At 51.0% G+C, this 17,447-nt stretch overlaps 1 protein-coding gene across 1 annotated transcript in view; it reads right to left on the bottom strand.

The window, feature by feature from the left end:
- KATNB1 (katanin regulatory subunit B1) overlaps window positions 1-17,447 on the bottom strand; it is a 324,176-nt gene that overhangs the window by 214,936 nt on the left and 91,793 nt on the right. Inside the window, exon 13 of the mRNA XM_030203568.1 lies at window positions 11,957-12,087. Within this exon, the coding sequence (XP_030059428.1) occupies window positions 11,957-12,087 (131 nt within the window). The remainder of the gene's footprint in view (window positions 1-11,956; window positions 12,088-17,447) is intronic.

The following is a 17,447-nucleotide window of genomic DNA, read 5'->3' as shown; positions in this document are numbered from 1 at the left end:
CCACATGGCCTCCACAGTTCATGTGACACCCATGGCACGTTTACACATGAGATCTGCTCAATGGACCCTAGCTTCTCAGTGGTTTCAGGCCACGGGGAATCTAGAGGATGTAATCCGGCTGTCCATCAATTTTCGCAACTCCCTCAATTGGTGGACCATTCGATCCAATCTGGTCTTGGGACGCCCATTCCAAATTCCTCAGCCACAAAAAGTGCTGACGACGGATGCATCCCTCCTCGGGTGGGGAGCGCATGTAGATGGGCTTCACACTCAAGGAGCTTGGTCTCTTCAGGAGAGGCATCTCCAGATCAATCTCCTGGAATTGCGAGCGATCTGGAACGCCCTGAAGGCCTTCAGAGATCGGCTAGCCAACAAAATTGTCCTCATTCAAACAGACAATCAGGTGGCAATGTATTACACCAACAAGCAAGGGGGTACCGGATCTCGTCCTCTGTGTCAGGAGGCCGTGCAGATGTGGCTATGGGCATGTCAAAACGGAATGTTTCTCCAAGCCACTTATCTAGCCGGTGTAAACAACAGTCTAGCCGACAGGCTGAGCAGAGTTATGCGGCCTCACGAGTGGTCCTTGAACATGACTATTGCCAAAAAGATCTTTTGAGTTTGGGGCACTCCATCGATAGATCTTTTTGCTTCCCAGGACACTCACAAGGTTCCTCAATTCTGTTCCAGACTTCAGGCCCACAGCAGACTAGCGTCGGATGCCTTCCTCCTTTTTTGGGGGACAGGACTCCTATATGCGTATCCTCCCATCCCTTTAGTGGGGAAGACTCTCCTGAAACTCAAGCAAGACCAGGGAACCATGATTCTGATAGCGCCCTTTTGGCCCCGTCAGATATGGTTTCCCCTTCTTCTGGATCTTTCTTCAGAAGAGCCATGGAGATTGGACTGCTTTCCGACCCTCATTACTCAGAACGAGGGGGCGCTTCTACATCCCAACCTCCGGTCTCTAGCTCTCACGGCCTGGATGTTGCGAGCTTAGAGGTTGCCTCCTTTGGTCTCTCTGAGGGTGTCTCCAGAGTTCTGTTTGCTTCCAGAAAAGATTCCACACATAGGTGTTACTCTTTTAAATGGAGGAGGTTTGCCGTCTGGTGTGACAGCAATGGTCTAGATCCTTTCTCTTGTCCTGCACAGACCTTGCTTGAGTACCTTCTGCATTTATCCGAGTCTGGTCTTAAGACCAACTCGGTCAAGGTTCATCTTAGCGCAATCAGTGCTTATCATTCACATGTTGATGGCTTGCCAATTTCTGGACAGCCTTTAGTCATGCGTTTCATGAGAGGTTTGTTCTTGTCAAAGCCCCCTGTCAAACCTCCTCCAGTGCCATGGGATCTCAACGTCGTTCTCACCCAGCTGATGACAACTCCTTTCGAGCCACTGGATTCCTGTCATCTGAAGTACTTGACCTTGAAGGTCATTTTCTTGGTGGCTGTTACTTCAGCTCGTAGGGTCAGTGAGCTTCAAGCCCTGGTAGTTCATGCACCATTCCTTGTCTTTCATCATGACAGAGTAGTTCTCCGCACGCACCCAAAGTTTCTACCGAAGGTGGTATCGGAGTTCCATCTGAACCAGTCAATTGTCTTGCCAACATTTTTTCCCCCTCCTCACATGAGCCCAGGCGAAAGCAAGTTGCACACTTTGGACTGTAAAAGAGCACTGGCCTGTTACGTGGAGCGGACACGCCCCTTCAGACAGTCCGCCCATCTGTTTGTTTCTTTTAATCCCAATAAGAGGGGTGTTGCTGTCGGAAAACGCACCATTTCTAATTGGCAAGCAGATTGCATTTCCTTCTCTTACGCCCAAGCTGGGCTGACTTTGGATGGCCATGTCACGGCTCATAATGTTAGAGCCATGGCGGCGTCACTGGCTCATCTAAAGTCAGCCACCATAGAAGAGATTTGCAAAGCTGCGACGTGGTCTTCAATCCACACATTCACATCACATTACTGCCTTCAGCAGCATAGCCGACGCGACAGTCGGTTTGGGCAGTCGGTGCTGCAGAGTCTGTTTGGGGTTTAGAATCCAACTCCACCCCCCTAGGCCCATTTTATTTTGTTCCAGGCTGCACTCTCAGTTAGTTGAGTTTGGTTTCAGGTCAATTTTGTTTTTTGTCCTCGCCGTTGCGGGACCCAATTGACCATTCTTTGTTATGTTGAGTGAGCCTGGGGGCTAGGGATACCCCATCAGTGAGAATATTGGCCTGCTTGTCTTTGGAGAAAGAGTAGTTACTTACCTGTAACAGGTGTTCTCCGAAGACAGCAGGCAATATATTCTCACAACCCTCCCACCTCCCCTTTGGAGTTGTATTCCTCTAATTCTTGTAATTAACTGAGGAATGTGCCCACGCGACGGGCGGGAAAGTGGACGCGCGCATGCGCACTGCATCCGCCCGCGCGACGGGGGACATTTTTTATTTTTGTCATGGACTTTGCTAGAAAGTCCTCCGGGCCGACGTGACGTCACCCATCAGTGAGAATATATTGCCTGCTGTCTTCGGAGAACACCAGTTACAGGTAAGTAACTACTCTGTATATGATTGTTTGTTAGAGATTCAATCCACTTCACTTCCCTCCTCCAAGTTCCGTTCTGTCTGATTGGTTCTTCGTTGACAGTGAGAGCCAATGAAACGCTGAACTACAGACTTACGAACCCTACACTGCCACAGTGCCACGGATCAGCTTCAGAATGTTGGAGGTGCTTTTTATTATATAGGATCTGGTAATACGCTGAATGTTTCCTCGTCACAATGTGTCTTATGGATAGTTCAAGTATCTTCAGTATATAATATAGTTTTTTTTTCCTTTGCACCCAATTTGACTACATATTTTTTTTCTTGTCACTGCGTGTTTTAGAAGTAACTCAAGGTTTTTAAGTATATAAATTACGTTTTGGACTCAATATTTTCAATACTGCATGCTGTTGCTTACTGTGTGTGTCACATGAAGAGTATTTCTTTACATCTGTTTAATCTCTATACCGAATGTATTCTATATTAGCTTGTAATGGTCTCTTATTACAAATTTTCACTTCATATTTTTTGTAAAGTCAACCATGCGTTCTCATCAAGTAGCACTGAGCACTGTATATTTTGAACAAGTACCTTTATTCTATCTTCATTCTGGTCTCTTTCTTTCCAAAGCAACAGGACAAGTCAGTTGTATATACATCCTTTTAAGGTACCTTTTTCTTCCTTTCTGTGGTACCTTTCTCATCCTTTGTTCCCCCTTTCTTCCTTTTTTTTTTTTTGTTTCCCTTGTTCTTTTTCATAAGTTTCAGTATTTCTACTTTTTTAAAACTCTATATATAATATGGGTAAAATAATAGTTCATTGTTACCATTTGATAGAGTAGCCCTCTTTGTTATCATTTATGACCACAAAATATGTCTTTTTTTTTAACAGTTTCAGTTGTTTTAAGTCTATAGCATATGCTATAAACCAAGGATTGATGTATTAGATTGTAAGACTGTTATATGCCCTTGGTATTTATAATGTCTAACAGTTGTCATTTTATCATTATTATAACTATTTCTTGATAGGTATCTTTTAGTCTTATTTTCCCTTTTGATTGCCTTGACTTTTATAATTTTAGTTATCACTATGGTTTTTTTTTTTGGGGGGGGGGGGGGTTGGAGGGGGGGTTAGATGATAGATATTTATGTTATTATTAGACTCCTGATGCAGACCTAGTGGACAAAACACACCCCGTAAAAAAAGAAATCAAATTACATTTTTTTAAAAAGTCTCGGCTGTGAATAGATGTTTGCGTTTCAAAGCATTGTCCCATCATTGTTTTTTTGTTTCCTTTGCTGTGTTTATGTGTCTGATTGGACTGCAGAGATTTGTTCTTCTGTACCCTTGTTATCTTCTTTAAAGTCTCAAGTGGGCCAAGAGTTGCGGTAAAGAAAGAAAATTTAAAAACTGTCAAAAAAATCCCCAACTGTCACAACTAAGAAGGCCCCATGACTTACATGACTGAAAATAAGAGGCCAAATTGCGAGACACTGCCAAGGAGGTGCAAGTCATTTGGCCGTGGAAGGAGCCAGCATTTGTAGTGCACTGGCCTCCCTGACATGCCAGGACACCAACCGGGTATCCTAGGGGGCACTTAAAAAATCTTTAAAAAAAAAAAAACAAAATTAGCTTCCAGGTGCATAGCACCCTTCCCTTGTGTGCTGAGCCCCCCCAAATCCCCCCCCCAAAACCCACTGCCCACAAGTCTACACCATTACCATAGCCCTAAGGGGTGAAGGGGGGCACCTACATGTGGGTATGGGTACTGTGGGTTTTGGGGGTTTTTGGAGGGCTCAGCATTAACCACCACAAGTGTAACAGGTGGGGCGGGGGTGGGCAAGTGCAGTGCACCCACTAAAAACTGCTCCAGGGACCTGCATACTGCTGTCGGGGAGCTGGGTATGACATTTGAGGCTGGCATACAGGCTGGCAAAAAATGTTTTAATTGTTTTTTTTTGTGTGTGTGTGGGAAGGGGTTGGTGACCACTTGGGGAGTAAGGGGAGGTGATCCCCGCTTCCATCTGGTCAATTGGGGCTCTTTTTAGGGACTTGGTGCTAAAAATACATGGACCAAGTCCGCCCGGCGAAATACTATTATTATGATTAGTACTAGTAGTAGTAGTAGTAGTATTTATACCATGAAGGTATTTAAACATCTATCATATTTTCCCCCTCTGATCTTTCTCCCGAAGTATAATTTATGAAGTCCACTTAAAACTTTAGTAGCTGCCCTCTAGACCAACTCTATCCTTTTTATATATTTTTGAAGATAAAGTTTCTAGAACTTTACACAGTACTCTAAATGAGATCTCAACAGAGAAACACTTGCTAATTTAGACCTGGATATTCAAATGTTGGCCATGTCAGCAGCAGTACCTGGAAATTATGTGAGTATGGCCAATATTCAGTTCCATACCTGTAAAACTAACCAGGCAAAGTTAAGACTTCTATTTAAGTGGTCCTACTTGCCCAGTTACCATACAGGCACAAGGCCAGTGCCTACATAATTTTTGGGGCTACCCAGACAATGCCTCGACAATGCCTTAGTGGCAGTGACTCAGTTAAATGCTGCTGAACATATCTTTCCTGATTCACTCAAAGCGAATGCTACATACCTGTAGAAGGTATTCTCCGAGGACAGCAGGCTGATTGTTCTCACTGATGGGTGACGTCCACGGCAGCCCCTCCAATCGGAATCTTCACTAGCAAAGGCCTTTGCTAGCCCTCGCGCGCCGATGCACACCGCGCATGCGCGGCCGTCTTCCCACCCGAAACCGGCTTGTGCCGGCCAGTCCCATATGTAGCAAGACAAAGACAAGGGAAGACACAACTCCAAAGGGGAGGCGGGCGGGTTTGTGAGAACAATCAGCCTGCTGTCCTCGGAGAATACCTTCTACAGGTATGTAGCATTCGCTTTCTCCGAGGACAAGCAGGCTGCTTGTTCTCACTGATGGGGTATCCCTAGCCCCCAGGCTCACTCAAAACAACAACCATGGTCAATTGGGCCTCGCAACGGCGAGGACATAACTGAGATTGACCTAAAAAATTTACCAACTAACTGAGAGTGCAGCCTGGAACAGAACAAACAGGGCCCTCGGGGGGTGGAGTTGGATCCTAAAGCCCAAACAGGTTCTGAAGAACTGACTGCCCGAACCGACTGTCGCGTCGGGTATCCTGCTGCAGGCAGTAATGAGATGTGAATGTGTGGACAGATGACCACGTCGCAGCTTTGCAAATTTCTTCAATAGAGGCTGACTTCAAGTGGGCTACCAACGCTGCCATGGCTCTAACATTATGAGCCGTGACATGACCCTCAAGAGTCAGCCCAGCCTGGGCGTAAGTGAAGGAAATGCAATCTGCTAGCCAATTGGATATGGTGCGTTTCCCCACAGCCACTCCCCTCCTATTGGGATCAAAAGAAACAAACAATTGGGCGGACTGTCTGTTGGGCTGTGTCCGCTCCAGGTAGAAGGCCAATGCACTCTTGCAGTCCAATGTGTGCAGCTGACGTTCAGCAGGGCAGGAATGAGGACGGGGAAAGAATGTTGGCAAGACAATTGACTGGTTCAGATGGAACTCCGACACGACCTTTGGCAAGAACTTAGGGTGAGTGCGGAGGACTACTCTGTTATGATGAAATTTGGTGTAAGGGGCCTGGGCTACCAGGGCCTGAAGCTCACTGACTCTACGAGCTGAAGTAACTGCCACCAAGAAAATGACCTTCCAGGTCAAGTACTTCAGATGGCAGGAATCCAGTGGCTCAAAAGGAGGTTTCATCAGCTGGGTGAGAACGACATTGAGATCCCATGACACTGTAGGAGGCTTGACAGGGGGCTTTCACAAAAGCAAACCTCTCATGAAGCGAACAACTAAAGGCTGTCCTGAGATCGGCTTACCTTCCACATGGTAATGGTATGCACTGATTGCACTAAGGTGAACTCTTACAGAGTTGGTCTTGAAACCAGACTCAGACAAGTGCAGAAGGTATTCAAGCAGGGTCTGTGTAGGACAAGAGCGAGGATCTAGGGCCTTGCTGTCACACCAGACGGCAAACCTCCTCCATAGAAAGAAGTAACTCCTCTTAGTGGAATCTTTCCTGGAAGCAAGCAAGATGCGGGAGACACCCTCCGACAGACCCAAAGAGGCAAAGTCTACGCTCTCAACATCCAGGCCGTGAGAGCCAGGGACCGGAGGCTGGGATGCAGAAGCGCCCCTTCGTCCTGTGTGATGAGGGTCGGAAAACACTCCAATCTCCACGGTTCTTCGGAGGACAACTCCAGAAGAAGAGGGAACCAGATCTGAAGCGGCCAAAAAGGAGCAATCAGAATCATGGTGCCTCGGTCTTGCTTGAGTTTCAACAAAGTCTTCCCCACCAGAGGTATGGGAGGATAAGCATACAGCAGACCCTCCCCCCAGTCCAGGAGGAAGGCATCCGATGCCAGTCTGCTGTGGGCCTGAAGCCTGGAACAGAACTGAGGGACTTTGTGGTTGGCTCGAGATGCAAAGAGATCCACCAAGGGGGTGCCCCACGCTTGGAAGATCTGGCGCACCACTCGGGAGTTGAGCGACCACTCGTGAGGTTGCATAATCCTGCTCAGTCTGTCGGCCAGACTGTTGTTTACGCCTGCCAGATATGTGGCTTGGAGCACCATGCCGTGACGGCGAGCCCAGAGCCACATGCTGACGGCTTCCTGACACAGGGGGCGAGATCCGGTGCCCCCCTGCTTGTTGACGTAGTACATGGCAACCTGGTTGTCTGTCTGAATTTGGATAATTTGGTGGGACAGCCGATCTCTGAAAGCCTTCAGAGCGTTCCAGATCGCTCGCAACTCCAGAAGATTGATCTGTAGATCGCGTTCCTGGAGGGACCAGCTTCCTTGGGTGTGAAGCCCATCGACATGAGCCAATCGTTTTCCTGAATCATGGGAAGTAGGGTGCCCAGGGAAAGCATCCTGAACTTTTCTTTGACCAGATATTTGTTCAGGGCCCTTAGGTCTAGGATGGGACGCATCCCCCCTGTTTTCTTTTCCACAAGGAAGTACCTGGAATAGAATCCCAGCCCTTCTTGCCCGGATGGCACGGGCTCGACCGCATTGGCGCTGAGAAGGGCGGAGAGTTCCTCTGCAAGTACCTGCTTGTGCTGGAAGCTGTAAGACTGAGCTCCCGGTGGACAATTTGGAGGTTTCGAGGTCAAATTGAGGGTGTATCCTTGCCGGACTATTTGGAGAACCCACTGATCGGAGGTTATGAGAGGCCACCTTTGGTGAAAAGCTTTCAACCTCCCTCCGACTGGCAGGTCGCCCGGCACTGACACTTGGATGTCGGCTATGCTCTGCTGGAGCCAGTCAAAAGCTCGTCCCTTGCTTTTGCTGGGGAGCCGAGGGGCCTTGCTGAGTGGCACGCTGCTGACGAGAGCGAGCGCGCTGGGGCTTAGCCTGGGCCGCAGGCTGTCGAGAAGGAGGATTGTACCTACGCTTGCCAGAAGAGTAGGGAACAGTCTTCCTTCCCCCCAAAAATCTTCTACCTGTAGAGGTAGAGGCTGAAGGCTGCCGGCGGGAGAACTTGTCGAATGCGGTGTCCTGCTGGTGGAGCTGCTCTACCACCTGTTCGACTTTCTCTCCAAAAATGTTATCCGCACAGCAAGGCGAGTCCGCAATCCGCTGCTGGATTCTATTCTCCAGTTCGGAGGCACGCAGCCATGAGAGCCTGCGCATCACCACACCTTGAGCAGCGGCCCTGGACGCAACATCAAAGGTGTCATACACCCCTCTGGCCAGGAATTTTCTGCACGCCTTCAGCTGCCTGACCACCTCCTGAAACGGCTTGGCTTGCTCGGGGGGAGCGCATCAACCAAGCCCGCCAACTGCCGCACATTGTTCCGCATGTGTATGCTCGTGTAGAGCTGGTAAGACTGAATTTTGGCCACGAGCATAGAAGAATGGTAGGCCTTCCTCCCAAAGGAGTCTAAGGTTCTAGAGTCCTTGCCCGGGGGCGCCGAAGCATGCTCCCTAGAACTCTTAGCCTTCTTTAGGGCCAGATCCACAACTCCAGAATCATGAGGCAACTGAGTGAGCATCAGATCTGGGTCCCCATGGATCCGGTACTGGGACTCGATCTTCTTGGGGATGTGGGGATTAGTTAAGGGTTTGGTCCAGTTCGCAAGCAATGTCTTTTTTAGGACATGGTGCAAGGGAACAGTGGACGCTTCCTTAGGTGGAGAAGGATAGTCCAGGAGCTCAAACATTTCAGCCCTGGGCTCGTCCTCCACAACCACCGGGAAGGGGATGGCCGTAGACATCTCCCGGACAAAGGAAGCAAAAGACAGACTCTCAGGAGGAGAAAGCTGTCTTTCAGGAGAGGGAGTGGGATCGGAAGGAAGACCCTCAGACTCCTCGTCAGAGAAATATCTGGGGTCTTCTTCCTCTTCCCACGAGGCCTCACCCTCGGTGTCAGACACAAGTTCACGGACCTGTGTCTGCAACCGTGCCCGACTCGACTCCGTGGAGCCACGTCCACGATGGGGGCGTCGAGAGGTAGACTCCCTCGCCCGCATCGGCGAAGCTCCCTCCGCCGACGTAGTCGGGGAGCCTTCCTGGGAGGCGACGGCAGCCGGCACCGCACGCGGCACCGAAGCCGGAGACCTCACCTCGGGCGATGGGCCAGCCGGCGCAAGCACCGCCGGTACCGGAGGGGTAGGGCGCAACAGCTCTCCCAGAATCTCTGGGAGAACGGCCCGGAGGCTCTCGTTCAGAGCGGCTGCAGAGAAAGGCATGAAGGTCGATGCAGGCGTCGACGTCAGAACCTGTTCCGGGCGTGGAGGCTGTTCCGGGCTGTCCAGAGTGGAGCGCATCGACACCTCCTGAACAGAGGGTGAGCGGTCCTCTCGGCGTCGATGCCTGCTGGGTGCCGACTCCTTCGGCGACCCAGAGCTCTCGGTACCGACATGGGAAGGGGACCGGTGACGATGCTTCTTCGACTTCTTGGGACGAAGCATGTCACCGGAGCTTCCCGGTACCGACGAGGAGGACGTAGAATCCAGCCGTCGCTTCCTCGGGGCCGAGACCGAAGAGGGTCGGTCTCGGGGGGGCTGTACCGCAGGAGCCCTCAGGGTAGGGGGAGACCCACCCTAAGGCTCACCGCCACCAGCAGGGGAATGGACAGCCCTCACCTGCACTCCAGACGAAGCACCACCGTCCGACGACATCAGCAGACGAGGTCCCGGTACCACCGACGTCGATGCAGCTATCCGATGTCTCGGCGCCGATGCAGAGGGCCGATGCCTCGATGCACTGGCCGCCGAGGTTGAAGGTCTGGACGCTGAAGACGTCGATGCACTCGATACCCCCGGTGCCGATGCCGACGAAGAGCCAGAGAACAAAATGTTCCACTGGGCTAACCTCGCTACCTGAGTCCGCCTTTGCAAAAGGGAACACAGACTACAGGCCTGAGGGCGGTGCCCAGCCCCCAGACACTGAAGACACGACGCGTGCCTGTCAGTGAGCGAGATTACCCGGGCGCACTGGGTGCACTTCTTGAAGCCGCTGGAAGGCTTCGATGTCATGGGCGGAAAAATCACGCCGGCGAAATCGAAAGACGAAATGGCGAAATTTGGCACAGAAAAAAGGGAAATTTCGACCGGGGCCTAAGTAAGGCCTACCCCGACAACGAAAGAAAACTTAACGGGGCGAAAAAACTCGAAGTAGAGGAAGGAAAAACCGAAAGTGGCTAATCCAAATGATTTCTGGAATTTCTCACAGAAAAATGTCGAAAACGACGCGCGAGGTCGACTTTTCGGGGCACGAACGGTAAAACACAACCGTACCGAGCGCGGAGAAAAGAAGACTGGCCGGCACAAGCCGGTTTCGGGCGGGAAGACGGCCGCGCATGCGCGGTGCGCATCGGCGCGCGAGGGCTAGCAAAGGCCTTTGCTAGTGAAGATTCCGATTGGAGGGGCTGCCGTGGACGTCACCCATCAGTGAGAACAAGCAGCCTGCTTGTCCTCGGAGAATATGATTTAACTGGACACATACCCTAGGTCATATGACCCATCTTTATAACTTATTGTTTGCTTGCCAGATACCACCACATAACATAACTCTTTGCTACACAATGGGGGAAATTCTGTAAAAGGTGCTCAAAATTCAGTGCCAAAAAAACCTGGTGCTGAACGGTATTTTATAACTGACATTCCGGGATCGGCACCCTTTATAGAATAGTGCATAGCACCGGGATTTGTGCTCAACTTTGGGTGCGAGGAGTTACACCAACTGCAATCACGTGTAAATTCCAGCCCACATGTGGGTGCAGATCCCCTGAATTCTGTAACACTGTACTGCACGCATTTTAAGGGAATGCTCCTGGTATGCCTGTGTCCCTCCCACTGCCACACTCCCTTTGCAGATCCATGCTGAAACACTCATGCTCTATTTTATAAACGGGCACGTGTGTTTTCACTCATATCTGACATTTTTGCCTCATTTCAGTGCTTTGCATCTGTTAGAATACTTTATGCCAAAAAAAAAAAAAAAATCAGCAAGGAAGTAGCGCCTAATGTTCAATGTCATATATAGAATTTCCCCATAAATGCTTACACCATAAAATAAAATGCTGAGTGGAGTAGAAGGGGTAGAGGTAAATTGCTTGTTTACACTTTCCAAAAATACTAGGACTAAGGAGCAAGCAATGAAGCTATTAAGTAGTGAATTTCAAAGAAACCAGAGAAAATATTTCTTCACTCAACGTGTAATTAAACTCTGGAATTTCTGATCAGAGAATGTGGTAAAAGCAGTCAGCTTAGCAGGGTTTAAAAAAGGTTTGGCTAATTTCCTCAAAGTCGTCCATAAGCCATTATGAAGATGAACTTGAGAAACTCCACTGCTTATTTCTAGGATAAGCAGCATAAAATCTGTTTGACAGTTCTGGGATCTTGCCAGATACTTTTAACCTGGATTGGCCACTATTGGAACAGGATACTGGGCTTGATAGACCAGTATGGCAATGCTTACATTCTTATGTACAAATTTGGCAGATACTGAGTATAGAATTAAGAAACGATACTGCATAATATGTGCTAAGAAAATCATGGAGAACCTAAAAATTAGTAGACTGAACAAAAGGGACAGGACTTCTAAAGCCAACAGCAAATAGGTGCCCTATAGGTAGGGTTGTAGGGCAGAAAAGCAGGTCTTCATAGGTGGCACTGAAAGGATGAGGGATATTGAGAAGCTGTGTTAAGAATGATTAGCAAGTCACTTAGCTTTCCATTGCCCCAGGTACAAAAAACTTAGATTCTGAGCCCACTAGGGACAGCGACAGTACCTGAATAATATCTGTAAACTACATTGGTTGTACCACAGAAAGGCGTTATATCAAATGCATTACGATTAATACTCAAATGGTGTTGAAGGCAAGGAGAGAGGTACTCACAGATGGCACTTTTGGGCTGGAAGATCTCCTTGTAATCCTCAGGATTCTGAATTTCAGCTGTTGATTCTCTCTCATCTCTATCATCCTCACTGCTTGGACTGCGCCTTTCACTCTCAGAGTTCTGCTTTACTCTGAAAAAAAAATTGTAAGAAATGTCATGATGTCATATGACAAATCTTGCTGAAACATGCACTGTTGATGTTCTAATGTAGGGACTGAGTAAAGATCTTTACCCTCACTGTGGCTGTGAGGGTTCATGTGCCAACCATCACCAAAACACTAAATGGGAATGGTGCTTATGGGAGGGTAGCTAACAGGAAAATACTGCTCTCTAAACATACTGCTTCTTACCTCAGCTTTAAAGAGCATATGCATGGAGAAATTAGGTCTTACCTGTTCATTTTCTTTCCTTTAGTCCCAACAGATCAGTCCAGAAGGTAAAATTATGTATCATACCTGATAATTTTCTTTCCATTAATCATAGCTGATCAATCCATAGACTGGTGGGTTGTGTCCATCTACCAGCAGGTGGAGATAGAGAGCAAACTTTTGCCTCCCTATATGTGGTCATGTGCTGCCGGAAACTCCTCAGTATGTCGATATCAAAGCTCCATCCGCAGGACTCAGCACTTAGAGAATTACACCCACAAAGGGACACTCTGCCCAGCTCACCACCGCCGAAACGGGGGAGGGGAATTAACCCAGCTCATCCGCACACAAGTGGGGGAGGGGAATCCGTCCAGCTCATCCCCGCGGAGCGGGGGAGGGACACCACACCCGCCGATGCGGGGGGATCTGGCTTATCCTGCAACCGCAACCGCGGGAGGAGCTGACTGACCCTAACACCGCCGAAGCGGGAGGGGTACAAAGCTGCCCTACAGCCGCACGAAGCGGGAGGGAGTGCCGGCAGAATTCAAATCTCAATCCAGCCCCGTAAAACGGAGGGGAGAGGAATGCAGCAGCTCACTGTAACACAAACTCGTCTCAACTCTTGAAGAATCCAAGTGAAAAAAGAACTTGAACACGAAGTCCTCCTGAAGTAACTGAAGACTAAACGTGAACCTAAAATTCAACCAGAATATAAACAGTACGGATATCTGGGAGGGGCTATGGATTGATCAGCTATGATTAATGGAAAGAAAATTATCAGGTATGATACATAATTTTACCTTCCATATCATCATGCTGATCAATCCATAGACTGGTGGGATGTACCGAAGCAGTACTCACCCAGGGCGGGACATAGAAATCCCTGACCGCAACACTGAAGCTCCAAACCGGGCCTCCGCCCGAGCAGCCACAGTCAAGCGGTAATGCCTGGAAAAGGTATGGGCCGAAGCCCAAGTTGCCGCCTTGCAAATCTCTTCCAAGGAGACGGACCCGGCCTCTGCCATCGAGGCCGCCTGAGCTCTAGTGGAGTGAGCCTTCAGCTGGATAGGCGGCGCCTTCCCCGCGGCCACATAAGCCGCTGCAATGGCTTCCTTGACCCATCTTGCCACTGTAGGCTTAGCAGCCTGCAGACCCTTACGAGGACCTGCAAACAGGACAAACAGATGATCCGATTTCCGGAAATCATTGGTCACTTCCAAGTATCTGATGATGACACGTCTCACATCCAGACATTTGAGAGCAGAGTATTCCTCTGGGTAGTCCTCCCTACGAAAGGAAGGGAGACAGAGCTGCTGATTCACATGGAAGCGAGAAACAATCTTGGGCAGGAAGGAAGGCACTGTGCGAATAGTCACTCCTGCCTCAGTGAACTGCAGAAAAGGCTCTCGACATGAGAGTGCCTGGAGCTCGGAAACTCTTCTGGCTGAAGTGATAACCACCAAAAAGACTGCTTTCAACGTCAGGTCTTTCAGAGATGCCCTCGACAAGGGTTCAAAAGGCGGCTTCTGCAATGCTCTTAGCACCAGGTTGAGATTCCACGCAGGCACCACTGAGTGCAGAGGAGGGCGCAGGTGATTAACTCCCTTGAGAAAGCGCACCACATCTGGCTGCGAAGCCAGGGAAGCACCCTTCAGGCAGCCCCTGAAGCAAGCCAGAGCCGCTACCTGGACTTTAAGGGAACTGAGCGACAGGCCTTTCTCCAGACCTTCTTGCAGGAACGCCAACACTGAAGAAATTGGAGCAGTGAAGGGAGAAAGTGAGCCTGCCTCACACCACGCTGCAAGATACGCCAAACCCTGGCGTAAGCAGTAGAAGTAGAGCGCTTCCTCGCTCTCAGCATAGTGGCGATGACCTTGTCTGAGAAGCCCTTCTTTCTCAGACGCTGCCGCTCAATAGCCAGGCCGTAAGACCAAAGGGGGAGGGATTCTCCATCACCACGGGACCCTGATGTAACAGGCCCTGCTCCACTGGCAGCCGCAGAGGATCGTCGACTGAGAGTCTGATCAAGTCCGCATACCAGGGACGTCTGGGCCAATCCGGACCCACCAGGATTATCCGGCCTGGATGCTTTGCCACCCGGTCTAGCACCCTGCCCAACATGGGCCAGGGCGGGAACACATAGAGAAGCTCTTGTGTCGGCCACTGTTGGAGAAGAGCATCTACTCCCAGGGATCGAGGGTCCCGTCCTCTGCTGAAAAAGCACGGCACTTGGCAATTGGCCGATGACGCCATCAGATCTAGGCTCGGCTGGCCCCAGCGCTTCGTGATGTCCAAGAACGCCTGAGCAGATAGCTGCCACTCTCCGGGCTCCAAGGTATGGCGACTGAGAAAGTCCGCCTTGACATTCATGACTCCGGCAATGTGGGCCGCTGACAGCTGTTCCAGGTTCGCTTCCGCCCACTGGCATAGATTCATAGCCTCCTTGGCTAGAGGGGCGCTCTTGGTACCTCCCTGGCGGTTGACATAGGCCACAGCTGTGGCATTGTCCGACAGGACCCGTACCGGCTTCAACGCCAGTACCGGGATGAACTCCAAAAGCGCCAACCGAATGGCTCTGAGTTCCAGGAGGTTGATAGACCACTTTGCCTCTGCAGGAGACCAGAGCCCCTGCGCTGTCTTTCCCAAGCAGTGGGCTCCCCAGCCCGACAAAGAGGCGTCCGTCGTGACGACAATCCACTCCGGGGTCACCAGAGGCATTCCCGCAGACAACTTGTCTGTCTGCATCCACCAGCTCAGCACCTTGCGCACTGCTGGGTCCAAGGGAAGGCGCACAGCATAATCCTCCGACATCGGAGTCCAGCGCTGCAGCAAAGAGTGTTGTAGTGGTCTCATATGAGCCCTGGCCCAGGGCACTACTTCCATCGTGGCCGTCATAGAGCCCAACAGCTGCACATAGTCCCAAGCCCGAAGAGGAGAGGCTACTAGGAACTGGTCCACCTGAGCCTGAAGTTTGACAATCCGATTGTCTGGCAGGAACACTCTGCCCACTTGGGTGTCGAATCGAACTCCCAGATACTCCAGGGACTGAGTCGGGCGCAGCTGGCTCTTCTCCCAGTTGAAGATCCATCCCAGGGAGCTCAAAAGAGCAACTACCCGGTCCACAGCTTTGCCGCACTCTGCATAAGAGGGGGCTTGGATCAACCAGTCGTCCAGATAAGGATGGACTTGTACTCCTTCCTTTCGCAGGAAGGCCGCGATGACCACCATTACTTTGGAAAAGGTCCGCGGAGCAGTAGCCAACCCGAAAGGGAGGGCTCTGAACTGGAAGTGTCGTCCCAGGACTGCAAAACGCAGAAAGCGTTGATGAGGAGGCCAGATGGGAATATGCAGGTACGCTTCCTTGATGTCCAAGGAAGCCAAGAACTCTCCTGCCTTCACTGCCGCTATAACAGAGCGGAGAGTCTCCATGCGAAAGTGCCGCACTTTCAAGGCCCGATTGACCCCTTTGAGGTCGAGGATAGGCCGGACAGAACCTCCTTTCTTTGGTACCACAAAGTAAATGGAGTAACGCCCCTTGCCAAGCTGACTTTCTGGCACCGGAACGACCGCACCCAGGCGGATCAGATTGTCCAAGGTCTGCTGCACTGCCACAGCTTTGACCGGAGACTTGCAGGGAGAGAGTACAAACCCGTCTCTTAAGGGTCAGCAGAACTCTAGCTTGTAGCCGTCTCTGATGACTTCCAGCACCCAAGCGTCTGAAGTTATTGTGGTCTACTCGCCCAGAAACGAGGACAGCCGTCCTCCAATCTGCATTGGGGCGTGGACCAAGGCCCCGTCATTGGGTACGAGACCCTGGGGGAGGACCGGAGGGAGCACCTCCGGGACGGCGGTCTCTGCGAAAGGAATGCTGCTTGGGGGAGAAATTCCTCTTGAAGGAAGAGGGGGCAGAGGAGCCCGACCTGCCCGGGCGGTACCGACGGGCTTCCTGAAACCGTCCTCTGGAGGTACCGGGGCGAGTACTAGCCCGAGCCCTGACCTCTGGTAACTTCTTGCCCTTAGACGTGCCGAGATCGGTCATGATTTTGTCCAGCTCGACCCCAAAGAGCAGCTTGCCTTTAAAAGGCAATCTAGCCAGGCGGGATTTAGAGGCGTGGTCAGCAGACCAATGCTTCAGCCAAAGCCACCGCCGCGCAGAGATTGTCTGAGCCATGCCTTTAGCTGAGGCCCTCAAGACATCATACAGCAGTCTGCCAAATAGGCTAAGCCCGATTCCAGGGCCGGCCAATCAGCCCTCAAGGAATGATCCGAGGGGGAAGCCCGCTGCACCATAGTCAGGCACGCCCTGGCCACATAGGAGCCGCAAACTGAGGCCTGCAAACTTAAAGCAGCCGCCTCAAAGGACGACCTTAAGGCCGCCTCCAATCTTCTGTCTTGGGCGTCCTTTAGGGCTGTGCCACCTTCCACCGGCAACGCCGTTTTCTTAGTCACCGCAGTGATTAAAGAATCCACGGTAGGCCACAGATAGGCCTCACGTTCACTTTCAGGCAAAGGATAGAGGCGGGACATAGCCCTAGCCACTTTAAGGCTCGCTTCTGGGACATCCCATTGAGCCGAAATTCAGGTGTGGATGGCATCATGCACGTGGAAGGTTCTAGGCGGGCGCTTCGTCCCCAGCATTATGGCAGAGCCAATAGGGGCTGAGGGAGAGACGTCCTCCGGAGAGGAAATCTTCAAAATGCCCATGGCCTGCACTAACAGGTTGGGCAAATCCTCTGAGCTAAAAAGCCGCGCTGCAGAGGGGTCATCCGCTCCAACCGAGCGGGGATCCGTCTCCTCCAAGGAATCCGCAAAGGACCGTTGGGAGAACTCAGATACGCTGCCCTCATCTACATCGGAGGAGACAAAGTCCTCCAAGGCCTGGGAATCAACCTGAGGGCGTTTACCTCCGGGGACCTCAACCTCTTTACCAGACGAGGGAGCAGGGGCAGCGTTTTGCATAAGGAAGGCCTGATGCAGCAGCAAAACAAACTCGGGGGAGAAACCCCCCAGACTGTGCACTTCCGCAGCCTGGGCTACAGCCCTAGACGCACCCTCAACCGGCGCTCGCAAGAGCGGGGGAGAGACATGCTGCGCATGCAAGATGGCGTCCGGCGCGACACTC

The sequence above is a fragment of the Microcaecilia unicolor genome, chromosome 5 (genome assembly GCF_901765095.1).
Source record: "Microcaecilia unicolor chromosome 5, aMicUni1.1, whole genome shotgun sequence".
NCBI lineage: Eukaryota > Metazoa > Chordata > Amphibia > Gymnophiona > Siphonopidae > Microcaecilia > Microcaecilia unicolor.
Note: the sequence above shows the minus strand (reverse complement) of the source record. Positions and strands in the feature narration are given on the sequence as shown.